Source organism: Bos javanicus, chromosome 24 (genome assembly GCF_032452875.1).
Source record: "Bos javanicus breed banteng chromosome 24, ARS-OSU_banteng_1.0, whole genome shotgun sequence".
Lineage (NCBI taxonomy): Eukaryota > Metazoa > Chordata > Mammalia > Artiodactyla > Bovidae > Bos > Bos javanicus.
This window is the reverse complement of record NC_083891.1, coordinates 45,665,616-45,686,649: the sequence shown is the minus strand read 5'-3', so window position 1 is coordinate 45,686,649 and position 21,034 is coordinate 45,665,616. Positions and strand designations below refer to the sequence as shown.

General features: G+C 41.4%; 1 protein-coding gene across 4 annotated transcripts in view; it reads left to right on the top strand.

Moving 5' to 3' along the window:
* The window catches only part of EPG5 (ectopic P-granules 5 autophagy tethering factor), a 131,532-nt gene that overhangs the window by 4,332 nt on the left and 106,166 nt on the right, over window positions 1-21,034 (top strand). For all 4 annotated transcript variants that reach the window (XR_009733305.1, XM_061400058.1, XM_061400057.1 and 1 more), the window contains exons 2-10: window positions 7,988-8,932; window positions 9,661-9,904; window positions 10,798-10,934; window positions 11,791-11,898; window positions 12,812-12,885; window positions 14,088-14,193; window positions 17,051-17,165; window positions 17,575-17,725; window positions 20,412-20,567. Coding sequence is in view for 3 of the 4 variants with exons in the window: in XM_061400058.1 (XP_061256042.1) it covers window positions 7,988-8,932; window positions 9,661-9,904; window positions 10,798-10,934; window positions 11,791-11,898; window positions 12,812-12,885; window positions 14,088-14,193; window positions 17,051-17,165; window positions 17,575-17,725; window positions 20,412-20,567 (2,036 nt within the window). In the remaining variant the exon portion in view is untranslated. The remainder of the gene's footprint in view (window positions 1-7,987; window positions 8,933-9,660; window positions 9,905-10,797; window positions 10,935-11,790; window positions 11,899-12,811; window positions 12,886-14,087; window positions 14,194-17,050; window positions 17,166-17,574; window positions 17,726-20,411; window positions 20,568-21,034) is intronic.

The window sequence follows — 21,034 nt, the reverse complement described above, 5'->3', positions numbered from 1 at the left end:
TCCCTCCCTCCCATGAGTGATTATAGAAGTGAAATTGGGGGATGCTCTATATTGTTGAGCTCCTTTTGTGCCTTCTAAGATCCATATTTTGTTTTTGGTGAATAAACTACACACTGATCACCCACTATGTCCCAGAAATTCTTCTAAGCACTTGGGGTGTAAGTGAAAGTGATAGTCGCTCAGTTGTGTCCGACTCTTTGTGACCCCATGGACTGTAGCCTGCCAGGCTCCTCTTTCCATGGAATTCTTGAGGCAAGAATACTGGAGTGGGTAGCCATTCCCATCTCCAGGGGATCTGCCTGACCCATGGATTGAACCTGGGTCTCCTGCATTGCAGACAGATTCTATACCATGTGAGCCAACAGAGAAGCCTGAGATGTAAACAAGGGGAAAAGAAAGAAGAACCTGGCCTTAGCATAGCCTGTGTTCTAGAAACAGAAGACAAAACAGAAAACTCTGTAGGTAAATAAGTAAATCACATAGAAGATAACAAGGGCTACAGAAAAAGAAAAATGAACTGAGTAAGGAGTTGAGTACTGGTGAGAGATTAGGATGGGTTGTGATTTTTAATGGGCTGTCAAGGTAGTCCTTGTTGAAGATGAAATTTAAGTAAGGACAGGAAAGAGATGAGGAAGTTAGCCATGTGGATCTTGGGAACAACTGGGGCAAATGCCTTAAGGCAGTGGCATGTCTGTGCTGTCCTGGGGACTTCAGGGAGGCAGTGTGGTTAGGGTGAGTGAGAGGCAGAGTGAGTGAGGGGAGAGGACCTGAGATGAAGTCAGAAAGGTGACACAGGGCTAGGTCGAGTAGGGGCTTGTCGGCCACTGTAAAAATGGCTGCACTTGAATGGCCTTTCACTTGCACTTGGAGTGAAATGTGCAGTCACCCAGGGTTTCAGGGGATGGCAAGCCACTCCAGTGTTCTTGCCTGGAGAATCCCACGGACAGAGAAGCCCGGCGGGCTGCAGTTGGTGGGGTTGCAAAGAGTCGGACACGACTGAGTGACTAACACACACACACACGCACACGCACACAGGATTTCAAGCGGAGGAGTGATATAACTGAAGTCATTTTAAAGGGTCACTGTGCTTGTTTTGATGAGAACAGTCTGTAAGGGAGCAAGAGGAGGAGTAGAGAGACCATCTAAGACATTTTTGCTGTGATCCAGGCAGGAGGTGATGGTGTCTTGGTCCAGAGTTTTAAAGTGTAAGTGAAGAGAAAGGTTTGAAATCTGGGGGTTTCTGAATATCTAGCTAAGAAGATTTGTTGGTGGTGTGGATGTGGAATGTGGAAACAGTCAAGGATGACTCTGAGATGGAGGAGGCAGTGAGTAGAACAGCTGTTGGGGGCAGATGAGGAATTCAGTTTGGGACATGCTAATTTTGAAGTAAGTGTCTATTAGACCTCCAGTTGGGTTGGATATGTGAATCTAAAGAATGGGAGAGCACTCCAGGCTGGAGCTCTCTTTTACGAGCTAGAGTCCAAGTTAAGTTACCTTAGGAGTGAGTGTAGTGTAAGAAGATGACAAGAAGAGATTCAGGGGCACTCCAATTTTAAGAGCTTGCGGAGAGGTGGAGAAACCAACAAAGGAGTATGATGTGAGGTAGTAAGTGTTCCCAGTGCCCTTACCTGACTGTGGGATTCTAGAAGCTGAGAGAATCATGTGTAAGAGAGGAGGAGGAAGAGATCAAGCATGGAAAGTGCTGTGGATACCTGTAGTAAGATTGTTAAGAGCAACACGAAAGAAATGGCAGCTGAGAGGAGATGTTGTATTCATAGCAAAATGTGTAACCCCCATCTTTCTCCTTTTTATTTGTAAAGCATTCTTGTACATCCCAAGGAGAGCGGGTAAAATTGCCCTGAGGGCTCTTGATGTTATAGTTGGACCCGTGTGTCCAAGCCTTGTTTATCTCTTCTACGCCACAGGCATTGTGCTAAGTGCTATGGATATAGACATTCATGATAAACTGTGCCTGCACTTAAGTGATCCCACAGAAGTTTTCTGTGTAATGTGTAAAATTGAACCTTTATCATTTACGAAAGTAGCTCATCAATAGTTTGAAGGATAGAAAGAGGCTGTATTTTTTTTTTTTATTTTAACTTAGTACAGTTTAAAGCGGAAGAACTGCAAGTGATGTATGGAAATTTCCCATTTATTTTCCAGAACTTAAAAAAAAAATAACTTTTTTTCCTGATTACAGAAATGCTGCTTGCTTAAAAAAAGTGTGTATCTGTGAGTGTATCACACAGAGAGAGAGAAATGTACAACACAGAAGTGAAAGGCCCCAAATTCTGTCTCTTGGAGATAACTGTAGCAGTTTGTTATGTTCTTCAGGATTTTCCCCCTACACATATGCCAACACTCCAAGACATATTTACTACAATGTATGGTTAACTATTGGAGTAGGAAATGGCAACCCACTCCAGTATTCTTGCCTGGAAAATTCTGTGGACAGAGAGCCTGGTGGGCTGCAGTCCATGGTATCACAGAGAGTTGGACGTAACTGTGCATGCACCCATCCACACACGTGGTTAAGTATATATATATTTTCTGTGTTTATTAACAACTATTCCATTTCTGTATAACTTCTTGATTATAACGTCTTGATTTCTCCTATGGAATTATTTTAAAATTGATTCTCTACCTGTATCTAACTTAGAGATCAAAATAAAGAAATATAGATTCTTTCTAATCTCTAGGCCATTTTCAGTTGTAAGAAACATGTCTTTTGGTTAAAATAAAATTAAGCTCTAATTTTTTATGGATAACTGGATACATGTGGAGTTCTGTTTGAATTTTATTTTGTCATCTGTATGATTGTTATATATGCAACATGTTCCGGTTAACTCAAGTAGGCTAAGTAATTGTTGGCTTTCTTTTTTATTTTTAAATGAAATGTTGTGTTTTAAGTGTAAGAATATGTTCAGGTTTTGGCATAAAACTTCAGTTTCCTCTGGATGCGTTGGCTAATCCCTTTGCTTTCTGAGAGGCATGTCAAAATAAACTTCTGAATATGCTAGAGCACGTAGTAACTGTAAATATTTGTTGGATAATTTGTTCATTTTAGGATTCTAGTACTTAGGACCTCAGCATGCAGTTGGTACTCAGTAAATTCTTGTGAATTATGAGTTGTCATTTTTATTTCAATAAATATATATTGAACAAAGTGCCGAAAATCAGAGGCAGGTCAGACCCAAAAAGGGTAAGATATAGTCCCTGGTCTGCAGATACTTGTGGTCTGTTTGGGGAACACACTGTAAAGATGAATAGCCATACGTGGTGGCTTGTGACCAGGACTGGGGGGTAGGTACATACTGCAGAGTTCAGAGTAGAACAGGTGTGGCGGAAGGCTTGATGTGGTCATTGACAGTTTTGTCTTGAGAAAGGATCATCAAAGGCCCTGAACACCAGAGTTAAGAGGCAGTCTTTAATTAAGTGGAGAGCCATGATTGTTTTGTGGTGTTTGGGGTTGGTTGTTTTAAGGAGACCAGTCTTATAATGGTGTCTGGGTGAATTGATGGTGGGGCAGAGGCTGAAGGCTTGGGACCTTTTGGGACCTGCTCCCCTGTTCTGTGCTTTGGAGAAGGGAACTGAGCCGTCGGGAGCTCACCACTGCTTAGGGGCCCTGGCGTTGGTGGTGATCACAGTGTGTGCACCCAGAGGTCCTGTCCTATCCAGGGGTCTTTGAGGGGCAGGCAGACCTTTGCCACCCTCTCAGACAGTTGTGCCTCTCACAGTTGCTCATCCTTCCCTCCCTCCTGCCTTCTCTGGTATGTCCAATCCGTTCTTTGAATCAGATGACCAGCTTCTTCTCTCTCCTTTCCCCTACTTCCTTCCCTGGAGCAACTCCAGGGTAATTCCTTCTTGGACCTAACTTCTGTAAGAACACAGGTGGAGAATTAAACAGAGAAGCACTGAGTTATCCTCCCAAGAGAAATAAAGCCCAAAGGCATGTGTTCCTCCCTGGGAGGGTTCAGAGGTTTTAAAAAGATTCTTTGATGATCTAACCACAGTATCTGTTCTTCTGGTTTTAATTATTCCCACGAAGGTAGATCCGGTGGAAATGAACTTGCAGGTTTGTTAGTAGCAACTGGAGCCTTCATTTTGTTTAGCGGAGAGGAAGAATTTGAAATTGCAAGGGCAGTGGTGGAATAGAAAAAGAGGAAGTGGTTTGGTGGGGTTAGAGGTGGGCAGCGAGGGACAAAGGGGAGTTAAAAACTACCTGAAGGACAGGCTGGAGAGGAAGCCCGAGGTGGCCCGTGGCGCGAGGGAAGTGTGTCTGTTTGCTGCGCCGCTGACCACATGGCCCACTTGGGCCTACTTCCAGCTTCCTGTCCTCTTTCCAGTTAAGCGTGTAACACCCCCAAAGGTCTCTAACAGTTTTAGCAAAGAGAACTAAAATTTTCTCCCTCTATTCCGCATTCCAGTCTCTAATTCCTTACTTTTCACTTACTTCTCAAGTCTTTTAAGTTTTTAAAATCTTTCATCTTTTCATCTGGCAGCTTGGTTGAGATATAATTCACACACTGTACTTACTTGTTATTCAGTGGTTTGGGGGATAATCACAGGGGATGGGTCACCATCACCACGGGCAGGAATGCCTCTCTTTTCTGTAGAGGAAGCATTGTGTTGCCATCCCACTAGCAGCATGTGAGGGTACTAATTATTCTACATCCTTCTCAACATTTATTATTATCTGACCTTAGTCATCTTAGTGGGTGTGATGTATTACCTCATTGTGATTTTGATTGCGTTTCTCTAATGACGAATAGTATTGCGCAATTTTTTATGTGCTGTTTGTATTATCTTTGGAGAAATATCTGTTTAGCTCCTTTACTTCTTTTTAAATTGGGTTGTTCATCTTTTTATTATTGAGTAACACATGTTTACTTTTTAAAAATTCTGGATATAAGCCCCTGATAAGATAATGGGTTCAAAGACATTTTCTTACATTCTGCAGAGTTGTCTTTTCATTGGCTTCATATTTTCAAACTTTAAAATCTTTATGATGTCCAGTTTGTCTGCTTTTTTCTGGTGTTGTGTGCTTTTGGTGTCATGTCTAACAAGGCTTTGCATAATCCAGGGTCATTAAGGTTTACTCCTATTTTTTTTTTTTTTTAAGTTTAAAAGTTTTAGCTCTTATATTAGGTCTGTGATCCTTGTTGATAATTTCTGTATATGATATAAGGTAAGGGTCTAATTTGATTCTTTGGATATCTGGTTGTTAGCACTATTTGTTGAAGGCTGTCCTTTCTTGGCATCCTCGATGAAAATCAGTTGACTTTAAATGTATCAGTAAGAGTTTATTTCTGGATTTTCAGTTCTAATTCGTTGATCTATTTGTCTATCCATGTGTTAGAACCCCACTGTCTTTATTACTGTAGTTTTATAGTAGATTTCGAAATTGCAAAGTATGAGATTTCCAACTTCATTCTTTTTCAAGATTGTTTTGTCCATTCTGGGTTCTTTGTATCTCCTTAAAAGGTTAAGGATCATCTTGTCATTCTCTGCAAAAATGGCAGCTGGGATTTTGATAGAGGTTGTGTTGAATTTGTATATCAATTTTAGGAGTATCACCATATTAACAGTATTGTGATCTGATCCATGAATATAACCCTTTCAGATTTTGTTCTGTAATTTTCAGAAGATAAATTTTACACTTCTTTTGTTAAACTTACCTCTAAGTATTTTGTTCTTTGTTATAAATTAAATTGTTTTCTTAATTTCATGTCATTATTGTTCAATTCACTGAAGTATAGCCTCTATCTTGATGAGTACACCAATATTTCTCCACTGTGGTAACCATTGGCCTCCCCTCCTAGTCTTCTCTTTCTGACTTCTCAATCTGACAAACCTGTTTTTTATAGCTAGTGTGCTAAATATCATTGCAGTGTAATTGGATCCACTTTTTCATTTTCTTATAAATAATCCCACAATGCTTTCCTGCTATTCATGACTTGAGGCATTTTGACACGGTGCTTTGCATGCACTGTGTGGCTGTTTTCTGAATCTGATACGTGCGGTTCACAGTGTGGATTAGAGCCGTTGTGGAGGGACACATTGCTTCTTGGATCACTGCTATTTGTAAACATTTAGTAGTTCATTACCAGCAAGCTGAGCTCAAATTGCCTTTCGCAAACATTTGTCTTTTCTTCTTAATATTAGGTGCATGTGACTGTTTTACTTTTTTGGTTATTGTCAACTTTTATTTATTTTTTTTGCTGGACATTTGCAGGATAGCATAATCCATTATCAGTTCTTACTGTGTAACTATCATTTTGCCTTTCTTAAAATTTCATAGGGAAAGGGAAATATTTGAATGATTCAGTCCTTTTTTAGTTTCTTTGTAACAGTTTTATTTAAATAAATAATAAATTTCTCCATATTTCTTCTTTTTTTATCTAGCCTTGTTTCCTGTGTATCTAGTTAGTGTGTTAATACCAGAGATACTTCAGTTTGAAAAACCATAATCTATTTTATCTTATTTTTTAAATGGTTAAGATTTTTTGATTTGGGTATTTTTTCAAGTTAATTTTGGATTTAATGAAAAGTTACAAATATAATACAAAGAGTTCCATACTGAACTTTCATCCAGAATCTTCTTTTATTTTATGTAACTGTAAATTCTATGCTCCAGGACATTTATTGCAGCCAAGAAATTAACGTTGGTACAATGCTATTAACTAAAATACAGAACTTTTTTGGATTTCAACAGTTTTCTTGCTAATGTCCTTTTTCTGTTCCAGTATCCAGTCCAGGATCCTCCATTGCATTCAGTTATTATGTCTCCATAGTTTTCTCCAGTCTTTTGATAGTTCCTTAGTCTTGTCTTGTCTTTGATGATCATAACACTTAAGTTATTTTGTAGACGTTCCCTTAATTGGGGTTTTTGTCTGACGTTTTCTCATGCTTAGATTGAGGTTATACGTGGGTACAGAAGAGTCAATCAGCCTTCTCAGATCATAATATGGGAAGGTATTACTCATTATAATAACCCTGATCACTTAGTTAAAGTGTGGTCTGCCTGGATTCTCCACTGAAGCTTACTGTTTTTCCCTTTGTAATGACTAAATATTTAGGGGATACTTTGAGACTGTGTTCTGTTTCTGCTTAAATGTTTACTCCCATTCATTAGCAGATCTTGCCTCTTGCCTATGGCAGTTATTATCATGGTGTTTTAATTGTGATTTTCTGTTTTTCTCATTCCATCTACATTTATTAATTGAAATTCTTCTGTGAGGAAGAATGCTACCACTTTTCCATTAAGAAAAAAATATATGTATAAGCTCATGAATATATATTTTATTCTGAGGGTTATAATCCAGTATTATAGCTATTTATTTCATTGCTCAAGTTGCCCTGACATTTTCTGCCTAAATTTTGAATAAATATGTTTGTTAAGATGACAACCTATTGAAGCCTAAGATACTTGGAGACTGTTGTCTTTTATTTAACCACTAGAGAAGGCAGAGGCACCCCACTCCAGTACTCTTGCCTGGAAAATCCCGTGGACAGGGGCGCCTGGTGGGCAGCAGTCCATGGGGTCGCTAAGAGTCAGACACGACTGAGCGACTTCACTTTGACTTTTCACTTTTCATGCATTGGAGAAGGAAATGGCAACCCACTCCAGTGTTCTTGCCTGGAGAATCCCAGGGACGGAGGAGCCTGGTGGGCTGCCATCTATGGGGTCGCACAGAGTCGGACACGACTGAAGCGACTTAGCAGCAGCAGAATGGAGAACAGCCTAATTAAGACTTTTCCTCCAATCTTAATTCATAATTTGTTGCTTATTTCATGTCTTCCTCTGTTGGGATTAGACTAGTGAATCTCCCAAATTTAACATTCTCAAAATTGAATAATACAAAATATGAAGCACATTGCTTAGGAAGTGAGTTTAGATTTTTAAATACAATTTAAACATTCCTCATGTTGAAAGCATGTTATTGCTGTATTATAAATTATTTCACGTTATTCATCTTATTTTTAGGAAAAGAAGAAATATGAAACCCTTCAGAGGGAAGAGTCTGATGAAATCTCCCTTGCACAAACCTCCAGAGAGCTGGGAATCCTTACTCCGGCTTGTGAATTCAAAGGAGATGCTCCAAAGGAGTTAACCGATTCCCAGCTCCAGAATGATGCTAGTGGACAAAATGAGAGTGAAATGTTTGATGTACCACTCACCTCCTTAACTCTAAGCAATGAAGAGACTCTGACATGTAATACAGAGAGTTGGAACATGGGACAGGAGATCAGAGCCTGTGCTGGGGACGATGCAGTCGAGCTGAAGGTTGATCCTGAAGGCAGTGTTCGAACCACAGTAGAAACCCCCAAGAACTTTACTGAAATGGAGAAAGATACGTTGCTACAATGTAGAACTTCAGAAAGCATACAGCAATCTAACGTTTCTTATATTCAGCAGGAAGTGGAAAATTTGCAGGTCAGAGAAACTCAGAATAGGAAAGAAGACAAAGAAGCCTTGGGTCTTTCTTCAGAGGTGCTACAGAATGTTGGCTTGCAGAGTTCTTGTGAAGCCAAAGACATTTTTCAGCCACCTAGAGTGAAAAAACTGTATCCCCAGTTGCCAACTGAAATTGCTGGGGATGTACCAGCTTTGGTGGCAGTGAAATCCTTGCTTCGTAATGAGCGACTCTACCCGGAGCTCCCATCTCAACCAGAAGTAGTACCATTTACTAAAGAACAGCTAAAGATCTTTGAGCCCGGTTCATGGCTGGAAAATGTCGAGTCATATTTAGAAGAATTTGACAGCATGGCTCATCAGGACAGGCATGAATTTTATGAGTTACTTTTGAACTACTCACGCTGTAGGAAGCAGCTGCTGCTGGCTGAAGCTGAGCTCCTTGCTCTGACATCTGATTGCCAAAATGCTAAAAGTCGACTGTGGCACTTCAAGGAGGAACAGTTGTCTGTCCAGGTGTGTTGACTGGTGTTCTGTAAAGTTTGCAAGAACCGGGGTATTTGCAGTGGAACTCCTTTTCCTGTGATGCGATCAAGGTCTGGAATCTGCTCCTTGTACTCACACTGACCTTGTACTCGCTCTTGACAGATTTGGTGGTGAAGGGAAGCTGGAGGAGATATCAGGGAGAAACGTGTGATTTCCCCCATCCCTAATCTTCATTCCTTAGGAGACTTGTGTATCTCTTTGTAGGTATGAAGGAGCCCGTGGAAAGGGAGACTTTTGAAAATACTGAGAAAGGGGTTAAAATAAAGAACACAGCTGTAGGGTTAACATTGGAAAGGAGAGAGGTTCCTTTCTTTTGAGCAGAATCACAAAGAATGATGAGGGAACATTCAGAGATGTTTTGAGGTCTCTTGAGTTGAGGGGCTATCACCTTGACCTCACTGTTTATAAAGTAGAAGGTAAGATTTTCTGTTTTCTTGCATCTTTCCCCTACCTACTTCATCTTAGGGTTTCTCTTCTCTGAACTTGTGACGCCTTTGTGATTGGCATTATACTCCTTGGCACCTGGTTATGTATTAGTTTTATAGTTTTCTATGTGGTAGTATTGTTCCCTCACTGTGATTTTTAAGCCCTTTGAAGATGTACTGAAGCCTGTGTGTCATATACAGATTGCCTGGTTACATCAAGAGCAAAGGTAACTGGCTTCATATCTTACATCTTACCCTTTTGTCCACTGCTAGGGTATCTGTGCAGATCAAGTGAAAGTTTCAGGCCATCATCGCTACCAGAGAGTGGAGATGAATGAAAATGCACTGGCTGAGCTAAAGAAACTGTTTGATGCCAAATCCGAGCACCTCCACCAGACCCTGGCTCTGCATTCTTACACTTCTGTGCTCTCACGGTTGCAAGTGGAGTCTTACATCTACTCGTTACTCAATAGTTCGGCTGTTCTGAGATCTTTAGCAATTTATCAGGAAGGCCAAGGTGTGTAAGTAATGAAAGCCTCACTCTTCTTCTTTTTTTTTTTTTTTTAAGCCTCACTCTTGTGGTCTAAAATGAAAAGAGAATTGAGGGATACAGTCTGGTTGAATTGATTGTGCGCTGATTGATATTTGTAAGGGACCACCGTTTGTGCTTGCTGTCTTACTTGGCGTCTCCCAGTACAGGTTAGGGTTGACCCCTACCTTAATAACATTTCTTGAAAGCAGTGCCAGGTCTCCCTTCCCTGTGGACTGTCTTTCTCGGCTCCTCTAGGAAGCCATAAGTTTGCTTTTTATCATTAATGTCTCTTCCTGTCCTAATTTATGTGCTTGTTACCAATTCAAGTCCAAGTACGGTTTCTGATTCTAAAACCTAGAGCTCTTTTTCATTCTCTGTCTGTTGCACTTTATTTTTGCTTGTCCATTTTGTTCGATTGTTTAATTTTCATCAGAACGTTTATAATGTTTTGTATTTTTAGTCTTATTTTGGATTTTAAGAGATTAGCCTTTATTATATAATGTGTAAAGTGTTAATTATGCAATTTTTATTTCTTGGAGAGATATTTGAATCATTTAGATAAGAAATCCTTCCCCTTGTGGTTTTCATAACTAATCAAAGAGCTGGGGATGGCAGAGATCTGCTGATGTTTAAATAAAAAATGAATTTTGATGAAGTTAATTTTTTCTTGCTCTGAACTACTTCACAAAGTTAAATACTTTGTTTTCAGTTTATATAGTGGAAATTCATATTTTGATGTAGCTTTCTTCCTTGGATGTTCATCTGAAGTAAATATTTTGAATAGTTTATTCTCGTTGTTGTTTTTTAAGAAGAGACACTAAAACTTCTCCCCGATACCATTTGCAAGGGATTCATTCAATCCTCTTTTTAACTTACAGCTTCTAAACAGGCGGAGAGCGTTCCCTCTGACCTGTGTCAGCTGAAGGAGTGCATCAGTGTCTTGTTCACGTTCACCAGGAGAGTTCACGAAGATGCTCAGTTCCATGACGATGTCCTTCTCTGGCTGCAGAAATTGGTGAGGAAATAGGCATGGTAGTCTTTCTATTATTTCCCTGATAATTTAAGAATTATCTCTTATGTCCTCATAGTTTTTTCTTCAACAGCTTATTCAGCTAATTCGTTTAATGTGTTAGTGACATTTTTTTTTGCTCATGACACACAGAAATAAATTATCCTTATCCTAGTGCCTTATTAAGCACATAGTGCTTTTCTCTCTGATAACTTTATGTTCAGTGATCTCTGGTCTTCAGTTTTGGAAGAAATGGAAATGTGGGAAGTATGCTAAATTTAAGTGTCTTCAGAATATAGGTTTGTTGTTCATATCACTTTTGTTTAATCATATGTTAATGCTATACTTAAATTTTTTTTTTTTTAAGGGAAAAGAATCAGGTTTTGGGAAATTTAGGAAAGATACTAGGTGCCTTATGGGATGAGGGGTTGTTTCTTGGTTATGTTTCTCAATGGGGCTCCCTTGGATGTTTCTTTTTTAGGTTCATGCTACAGTTCTTAGATGTGGACTTAGGTTCCAAGCATACTTACTTGGATTTGAGAACCTTGCAGACTGGAACTAGATTAAACTACTTGACTTATATCTATTCGTATATGGCCAGGAACATTAATGTTTTGTAATTTGCCAGATACTAAAAATTGGGTTTGCAGAGAAACTGCTTATGATATTTTTAGCATAGTGCTCATAGATTCTTAGTCCTCTGTACCTCCGTGTAGAAACTCAGCCAGTCAATGGTATATCTTATGTCTGGTTACTCTTTTGAAAGATCACATGTATTTAAGTATCAGATAGATGATTGCACTAGGCCCCTAGAAGTAGTTGTCTTAATAAACAGTAAAACTCTACGTCCTTTGCTGTTCAGGTATCAGTGTTACAAAGAGCGGGCTGTCCTGGAGATCACCTCTTCCTTCTAAACCATATTCTTCGATGCCCAGCTGGTGTTAGTAAATGGGCTGTTCCTTTCATCCAGGTATGATGAATGACTTTCTAATTTTGAGGAGAATGGGGGAGATTTTGTTAAACATTGTTCCTGAGGAAGTTGCTTTCAGAAATAAGCCTACTTAAAATATATTGATATTTAAGATAAAATTATTAGGATATATCCAGCCTGTATAGGAGTTATTATGCTGCGCCTTCTTGGCCACTGAAAATTGATGAAGTTAAGGTAAAGATGCAGAAGTTTCGTTGTAGTGTGGCATGGTGGTTTCAGTGGTGTTTAATCCTGTAAGGTTTCTGTGCAGGAAGGCTTGCTAGGACTTACTTCTGCAATATTCAACTTTGAATATTCAATAAATTCAATATTCCTTAATTAATCCATCCTACACTGTAGTTGGTGCAGATAAAAAAGAAACCACCAGCATCTCAGAGTTCTTTAATACTAGCAGAGATCTCACATCTGCATGATCACTTTAGGCATCGATGTATGGTTTACGGGTTCCTCCTCTCTGCTGCTTGCCTTAGGGTTGTGTTGTTACTCATCGCAGCCCCTTCAGATGGGCGGGTAGGAGCCAAACGTGTGCCAGGTTCCTTCTGCATTTTATCTTTTCTCTAGTATTTCTGGTGGCAAGAAATTTGAATCGTTTTAGGTAGAAGGAAGTTTTTTAAAAAAAATCTCATCTTTGGATTAAAATAGCAGTATAATCCTCTTTCCCATATTATTTCAGATAATTGATGTAAGTGACTGAGCTGCCTCTGTTCTCTGAGTGCATCGAGCCCAGTCAGTACTGCCAGGTAACTCTGAGGTGTTCTCATTCTTGTGGATGAGGAGCCAGTTTCACCTCTGTTTTCTTAACAGCTCCCTTGTCAGAATGCTGGTGAATTCAGACTATGGCTACTTGGGTTGTTGGTTTTCTGCAGTATGCCTTTTCCTTTTCTGATTTCAGATCAAAGTGTTGAATAACCCATCAGGAGTCTTTCATTTTATGCAGTCCCTTGCCCTGCTGATGTCTCCTGTCAAGTAAGTGTGGAAGAGCTTCGTAAAGTAGAAATTAAAATGTTCTGTCAAACAATTGGCTTCCTAAACTGCCCAGATCCAAGCAATTGCTAAGGGAAGAATCAGCATTCCAGAATTTAACAATTCAGCTTTTCTTGGGGTTTAATACCCTTTGTCCCAAAGTGACCCTCTTAACTGCCTTTTTTTTTTTTAATTGATTAACTTTTTTGGGTGCCTCCTTTTAATGGTCTGCCATTCCGGCCATATATGTCATTGTGGTGCTGTGGGGAGAAAAAAAGTTTCTTTCCTTCAAAGGAGAGATTTAGTGGCAAAGGTAAAAAAGCACAGTCAGAGATTCAAGTGCCAAATTGTATGGAACTATGATCGATGCTTCCCAGGTGGCGCCAGTGGTAAAGAACTCACCTGCCAATGCAGGAGATGCAAGAGACACAAGTTTGATCCCTGGCTTGGGAAGATCCCCTGGAGAAGGAGATAGCAACCCACTCTGGTATTCTTGCCTTGAGGATCCTATAGACAGAGGAGCCTGGTGGGCTACAGTCCATGGGGTCACAAAGAGTCGGACATGACTCAGCTGCACACACACACAATTGATGCAGTAGAAATGAGTAAAGAGTAGAGTGGAGTAGTCAGAGGGTTCCAGGTGAATGAGCTGGATTTGAAGACTGGAACTGATTTCGGAGGGAGAGGAGTAGGGAAGGCACTTTAGGGGGAGAAGGGAGCAGTGGCCCAGAGTGCAGGGAAGCGTAGCTGTGCAGGAGGCACGTTGGAGGCCAGCTGGGCTGCAGTGAAGGGGTGTGTGGGAGATGGTAATAAAGATGAGCAGCTAGAGGGGAGTCGGATTATAGAAGACCTAGAAATTAAGAGAGTTTTGAGATGGTCTGGCTTTTGAAGCAATTGAGGGTTTTTGAACATGGGTAAAAGTCGTATTTACGGCAGATTAGGGTGGACTGGAGGTAGAAGATGCACTTCTGCTTCACTGAGTCATGGTTGCAGAGGTCTGGCTCTCCTGGCTCTGGAGCCAAGTCCAGCATCTAGAGGGCACATCCTTACATGGGGAGAATGCAGGCTATGTCCAGGTGACCTGGAACTGTGTTACTACCACGGGCTCTTGATCCAGGAAAGCCTATCTTCCTGAACCTGAATGCACGCGGTGGGCTCTCTGTGTTTATGTTTATGTGACTGGAGCGGTTTCCTTTGTCCTTTAGAAACCGAGCTGAGTTCCTGTGCCACATGAAGCCCAGTGAACGGAATCCATCCTCCTCGGGGCCTGCGTCCGGGACGTGGACTCTAGTAGACGAGGGGGGAGAAGAGGTAACTCGTCATATCTGCAGCATTTTGATGAATTATTTATGAGCTCTCTCATGTGCCAACTATCATTTTAAGCGCCTCTTTTGTATTAGCCCATTTAATTCTCCCAACAGCCCCATGAGGCAAGTACTGTTTTCATCCCATATTAGAGATAAGGAAACAGGTACAGGATGAGGGTGAGGGAATTTGTCCCAAATCACAAGTCTTGAGCCTTTGTGCTGAGCTGGTGTCTGCTGCCTCCCTTCTCCAGACCATCACTGCATAGCTGGGAGAGTTTGGACCTGGAAGTGTTCACATACTGCATACTCTTTCTATTAGGGTTTTCTTTTATGTAGCATCCATTTTCTGGGCTTGGGACCTCACCTACAGATACTCTGAGCCTTTCTAATAAAGAGCTGGATCATACCAAGGTGGGCTTCCCTTATGGCTCAGCTGGTAAAGAATCCGCCTGCAATGCGGGAGACCTGGGTTCACTCTCTGGGTTGGGAAGATCCTTTGGAGAAGGGAAAGGCTACCCACTCCAGTATTCTGGCCTGGAGAATTCCATGGACTGTGTAGTCATGGGGTCCCAAAGAGTTGGACACCACTGAGCAACTTTCACTTTCACTTCTTACCAAGGTTCTGCCTTAACACTTACAAACTTTCTTACCTAGATCTTCTCATTTGAAAGAAGACAATTTCCTATTTTTAGTGAGAATTTAATGATCAAAATCCAGTTTCTCAGATAACATTCATTGATTTTTCTTTCTACTATTATACATGGCTAGTGTACTGGTAAACATTTTTTTTTCCCTTGCAGCTAGTTATCTGCCTGCCCTAGTGTGTCTTTATGGTCCAAATCCCGATTTGACATGCTTGTCCAGGATTGGCCAGGAACTAAATTTACTAAAACACCTTCTCTTTAAAAGGAGTTGAGAATTTTCAGTGGACACTCCTTAGAATGACACGTGGCAGCTGTGGGATCATGTCTGTATATTTACCCAGCTGTTCATTCAGAAGCAGGAGTGCCTTCACACTCAATGTGCTCTTCCTGGAACTTGTGGGAGGTGGGAGATGGTGGTAAATGATGTGGACGTGCAGAGACCGAACAGTCCTTCTGGAAAGAGCTTCTCAGGTGCAAATGGGTCTTCTAAAGATTGTGATGGAGCAGGGTTCCTTCTCTCCCCCACCCTCCACCCCGCAAGACTGGTCTCTCCTGAGAGAGGAGTCTTTTTTTTCCTGTTGGTTTCCTGCATTTAATCCCAAAGATGGGTAATGGTTAAAGACTCTGGAATGGTGCCTTAGCTCTCACTGGATGTTGAGTGGATTCAGGAACCTAGGGTGGGAACGCCGGCAGTGCTGTTGACTCAGAAAAGGCCGAGAGTGGAAGGCATTGTGCATCGCCCACATTGGTGATTTCCTGACACTGGCTGTGTGTCGGGACCACCTGGGCAGCCTTGCCCCCATCCACACCCAGCTATCCAAATGTTTAGAGCCTCCGTGGTGATTCCGACGTACAGCCAGAGCGGGGAACTACTGCTCTGGGTGGAATTTCTGAGGCGCTTATTTGCTAACTGTTTAGGATGTGTAAGAGGGTAGAACTGAGTGGCTTTAGGAAATTATGAATAAATTGCACTAGACCCTTGTTGAAATTGAGGTGATAATTCTTCAGAATCTCTGGGTCTTTTTACAGTATTCCATTTTTTTTAAGTAAAATAAAAATTACTTACTTATTTTTGGCTGTGTGGGGTCTCTGTTGCGGCACACAGGCTTTCTCAGTTACAGCACAGGGGGGCTGCTCTTCATTGCAGTGGCTTCCCTTGTTGCAGAGCACAGGCTCTAGGGCACTCGGGCTTCAGGAGTGCATAGGCTCAGTAGTTGGGGCAAGCAGGCTTTAGAGCTTGGGCTCACTACTGTGGAGCATAGGCTTAGTTGCCCTGTGGCACATGGAATCTTCCTGGACCAGAGATTGAACCTGTGTCCCCTGCATTGGCAGGCAGATTCTTAACCACTGGACCATCAGGGAAGCCCCAGTATTCCCTTTTGAATGTAGCATATCTTAGGTCACAAATCAATTTGGTTTCTAAGGAGACTTTAGTGCTGTGTATCAAACAAAAAAGGCTTCCCTGGTGGCTCAGTGAAGAATCCACCTACAGTGCAGGAGACATGGGTTTGATCCCTGGGTTGGGAAGATCCCCTGGAAAAGGAAATGGCAACCCACTCCAGTATTCTTGCCTGGGAAATCCCATGAACAGAGGAGACTGGCGGGCTACAGTCCTTGGGGTCTCTAAAAGAGTCATACTTGACTTAGCAATTAAACAACAACAGTTGAATAAAACCCCCCAACTATTTCCTGTATGTGAGCTCTGTGTATGACTACTGTTACTTTTATCCTGTTTTCAATGGTTCTGATTGATGACAGAACTTCAGATATCCATAGCAAATGCTAATTGCTTCTTAATAAGTCAGTTGACTATTGCAGTAAACTTTAATTTGGGGGAAAGAAGAGGCTTATAGGTAAAATAACTTGGACTTGAGTGCATGGCTCTTTAATTGATACTGTCAAAGCACTGAGATTTACGGTAAGATCCCTATTCTAGAGGAATTCATCTTCTTTGGGATAGAAATCTAATGAGAGCAGTTTCAGCCACTGAAGAATGGATATGACTTGGTACACATAAAATTGTACGTGCAGTGTTAGGGGATTTATAGGTCATTTAGCAGAACTGATAGTGTAAATCTCTGTCCTGGAGAAGTCCATGAGGACTCATGAGAATACAGCTTGTGTACCCCTGAGACCTGTGACAATGCAGCTCCTGTAACTCTGTACCATGGTGTCATCTCGTCAAATCAACTGTTAAGACTGCATCTTTTTCCTTAGGATGAAGACCCTGAGACCAGTTGGATTCTCCTTAATGAAGATGACTTGGTTATTCTTCTGTCACAGTTCCCATTTCATGAACTGTTTCAACATCTTCTTGGGTTTAAAGCAAAAGGTAGACTAATTTCTTTTGTCTTATATAAAATGTGGCAGTGGCAAGCTCAAACACAGGAACTTAGCATCAGGTCTTACATCTTGAGTGGGCTCCTGATTTTGGGTTCCCCTATGCCTGGCTGTACTATGCAGAGATGATTGTGTCTCTGTGGTGAGGCTTCTTTCCCCTCTCTTGTGATTGTAGTTTCCTCTGTGGTGCTTAAATACAAAAGGTCGCACATCTCCCAGCTTTAATGAATGGTTTTGGTTTTGTACTTCATATCAAGTTTCCCATTTCACAGGGTATAGGAGCCAGAGCATAGGATTCTCCATCTTGACTTTGTTTCTTCCTTAATATGTTGACATCCGTATCTTTCAGTGTTTTTCCATTGTAATTACAATTTTTTTCCTTTTCTTTGATGAACTTTTAGGTGATTATTTACCCGAAACAACGAGACCTCAAGAGATGATGAAAATTTTTGCCTTTGCTAACTCCTTAGTGGAACTTCTGGCAGTGGGGCTAGAAACCTTCAATAGAGCACGCTATAGGCAGTTTGTCAAGCGAATTGGTTATATGATCAGGTAATACTGCTCTTGGTATATCTATTAGCCCCAGTTAGTCACAGACAATGTATAATCGTGATGGTGGGCATTTTATTGGTACAGTTCATGTCTTATTTCTCATAAAAGTAAGAATTATTTCCTTCACCATCTACTAGATGGGAATTTTAAATAAATACTTCCAGTCAGAATATTTGGTTAATTATCTCAAATTTAACTGGTTTGCTAGACAATTGTTGTTGCAGTCAGGATCTTCAAAGCAGTTGGGTTGACCTTGGCCAGAGAGAGGGAGTCGAAGAAAATACAGGGTCTTTCCCCTCCTTTGCTCTCTTCTCTTCTACTTCCTAACTTTTGCCTAGAAATTGTCATGTAGCTGTGGAAAATTGGCAGTAGCTCTCTTGCACTATTATTTCCCTGTTTTCTCTCTTACTTGCTCTTATTCTGATTGCTGTAAAATACCAGAAAATTGCAGACTTCATCAATGGCTCCTGTATTTGAATTGGGAAAGCATTATCATTCATTTGTGTGAAAGATAGGTTTTTTTTTTTTATTATCAAATAAGAGTAAATTCTGAGAAGTGTACTGCTTTTCATTGAATTAACTTACATCCAAGAGGATTCTGTATTATCAACCTTTGATTTTTATGGTATATATAAAACATAGTTATTTCATCCACCCTCCCTTACCTTGAAAGAAAACTTACAAAAAACTATAAAACTTCCCCTCCTTCTGTACTTTTGTTTGTAAAGCATAGTTGATTTTAATTATTTCAGTTATATATCCATCACATTCATAAAGCCAGGTAATGATATAGGATGCCTGGAGTTCTTGAACTCTCCGCACTCAGGCTTTTCCTCCCAACACTACCCAAACAGCTCTGAAGAATGAAAGTTGCTAATGAACTTTGTTCTACTGACTAATCCAGGAGCCACCTCTGAGTCTTCATCTTGCTTCATCTCTCACACAGTTCATACAGCAGCCTTCATCACGGATGGTCACTTTTCCTTAAAGCATTTTCTTTGTTTGACTTCCAGGATACCACGTTCTCCTGTTCCTTTCACTGGCTGTTCATTTTCTGCCTTCTTGGTTGTTTCATTCTCACCTCCTAGACTTCTTAATGTTGGAATGCCTCAGGGCTTCATCCCTGGACCCCTTTCTCCAAACTTACTTCTTGGGATTTCACCCATTCCCATGTCTTTGAGTATCATCTAAACATGGTTAAAGTTCTGTGTTCTATTTCCATTTCGTACCTTTCTTCTAAGCTTGTACTGAATATATCCAGCTGTATTGAATATAACTCAGCAGCACTTGGGTGACTTATGACCATTACAATTGAATATTCCCCAAATGGGCTCACTCTCCCCACCTCTCAAACTGCTGCTCTCTCAGTCTTCTCAGTGTCAGTAAGTGCCAGTTTTTCCGGCCAGAGCACTAGTGTCATCGTTGACTTTTGTTTTTTTTACAGCACATCCAATCTAATGGTCAGTTCTGTCATCTTTTCTTTCAATACGCCATCTTTCAGCAAACCTAAGATACATTTCGTGTACCACTAAGAAAGAAAAATGGAGAAGGCAATGGCCACCCACTCCAGTATCCTTGCCTGGAAAATCCCATGGATGGAGGAGCCTGGTGGGCTGCAATCCACGGGGTCGCAGAGTCGGACACGACTGAGCGACTTCACTTTCATTTTTCCCTTTCATGCATTGGAGAAGGAAATGGCAACCCACTCCAGTGTTCTTGCCTGGAGAATCCCAGGGACGGGGGAGCCTGGTGGGCTGCCGTCTACCAGAGGCCGCCCAGAGTCGGACACGACTGAAGTAACTCAGCAGCAAGAAAGAAAAAAATGCCACCAGATTATGATGTTATCAGTCTTGATGCACATTCTCGCTGCAGAGATTAAACTGTGAAGGGCATGCATCCTTTGGATTAGTGAAACATGCTGCTTCCAGAACCCAGCCTCTACTCACTGTGTTCACTGCTGCTACCACAGTTCATTTTTAGTCATGTCTCACCGATTATCACAGTAGCCACCTGACTTGTCTTGCCGCTTTTGCCCTCCCTCCCCCACACCGCCAGCTTATTCTTACAACAGCTACCAGTGTTTCTTGTAAATCGTGAGTCAGCTCATATCACTCCTCTGCTCAGACCCAGCTGCTCCCAGTCTCATTCAGAGTAAAAGCCAGTATGCACAGTGGCCTACAGGACTCTTCATGGCTGGTTTCATGTCTCTCTGATTTCCTCTCCAGACGTTCTCTCTCTCATTTACTTTAGCACACTGGCTGCCTTGCTGTTCCTCCAACACAATGAACACACCTCAGAGCCTTCACACTGGTTGCTTCTTCAGCCTGGGTGCTCTTCCCTTAGATAGCCCGAGACTGCATCCAGTCTTTACTCACGGGTCCCTCTTCAGTGAGGCCCCTCCTCACCAACATGCCCGAAAACCTTTATTTTTCGCTCCTACTGATTTTTCTCAGTGTCATTTATAACCATGTGACAGACTGTGCATTTTGTTTTGTTTATTGTCTGTGTGCCCTCCACTCAACGTCAGCTCCATGAGGGGAAGGTTTTTTCCCTCCATTGCATCCCTTTAGCACCTAGAAGGTAGTACGCAACAAAGAAGTGCTGACTGAGGTAATGTTTCAAATGTAAAGTTGCCGGTGTTGAGTGCGTTCACAGAGAAGGCCGCGCTGTCTTTCTTCATGCTCAGGATGACCCTTGGTTATGTGAGCGACCACTGGGCCCAGTATGTGAGCCACAACCAAGGCTCGGGATTGGCCCTGCAGCCCTACTCCATGGAGAAACTACAGGTTGAATTCGATGAGCTCTTTTTGAGAGCTGTTCTACATGTCCTGAAAGCCAAAAGGTAAGATGTATGATGATAACTGTCGAGAAATAGCTCCTTGGCTAGCGAGGAAGACTGGCGTGAAAGTCATTGACTGAAGTAGGGCTCTTATAATAACATCAGCGTATTTCATCTGTTTTTTACCTTGGGTTGATGTTTGGGATTTAGTTTCCTTGTCTGTAGTATTGCCTGAAATGATCTTGACTTTCAGGTTTCCTTCAGTCTTAAAAATAACCTGATTCTGCTACCTCAGTTTTGCCACTCTGAACTTTTGGGGTAACTTTGAGCAGGGGATGAATTGTATTTCATACCCTGCTCTAGTGTGCCCAGTGGGGCAGAGTAGGCACTCAGTACGTTGCTCAAGTTGTCCGACTGTATGGGATTTAAAGTTTAGGACTGTCTTGGATCTGGGGTCCTCCTCCACCACCTTGACTGCATTCTCATCTCGCCATTGTTGCTGCTGCTTACAGCCTAGGATACATTTTTTG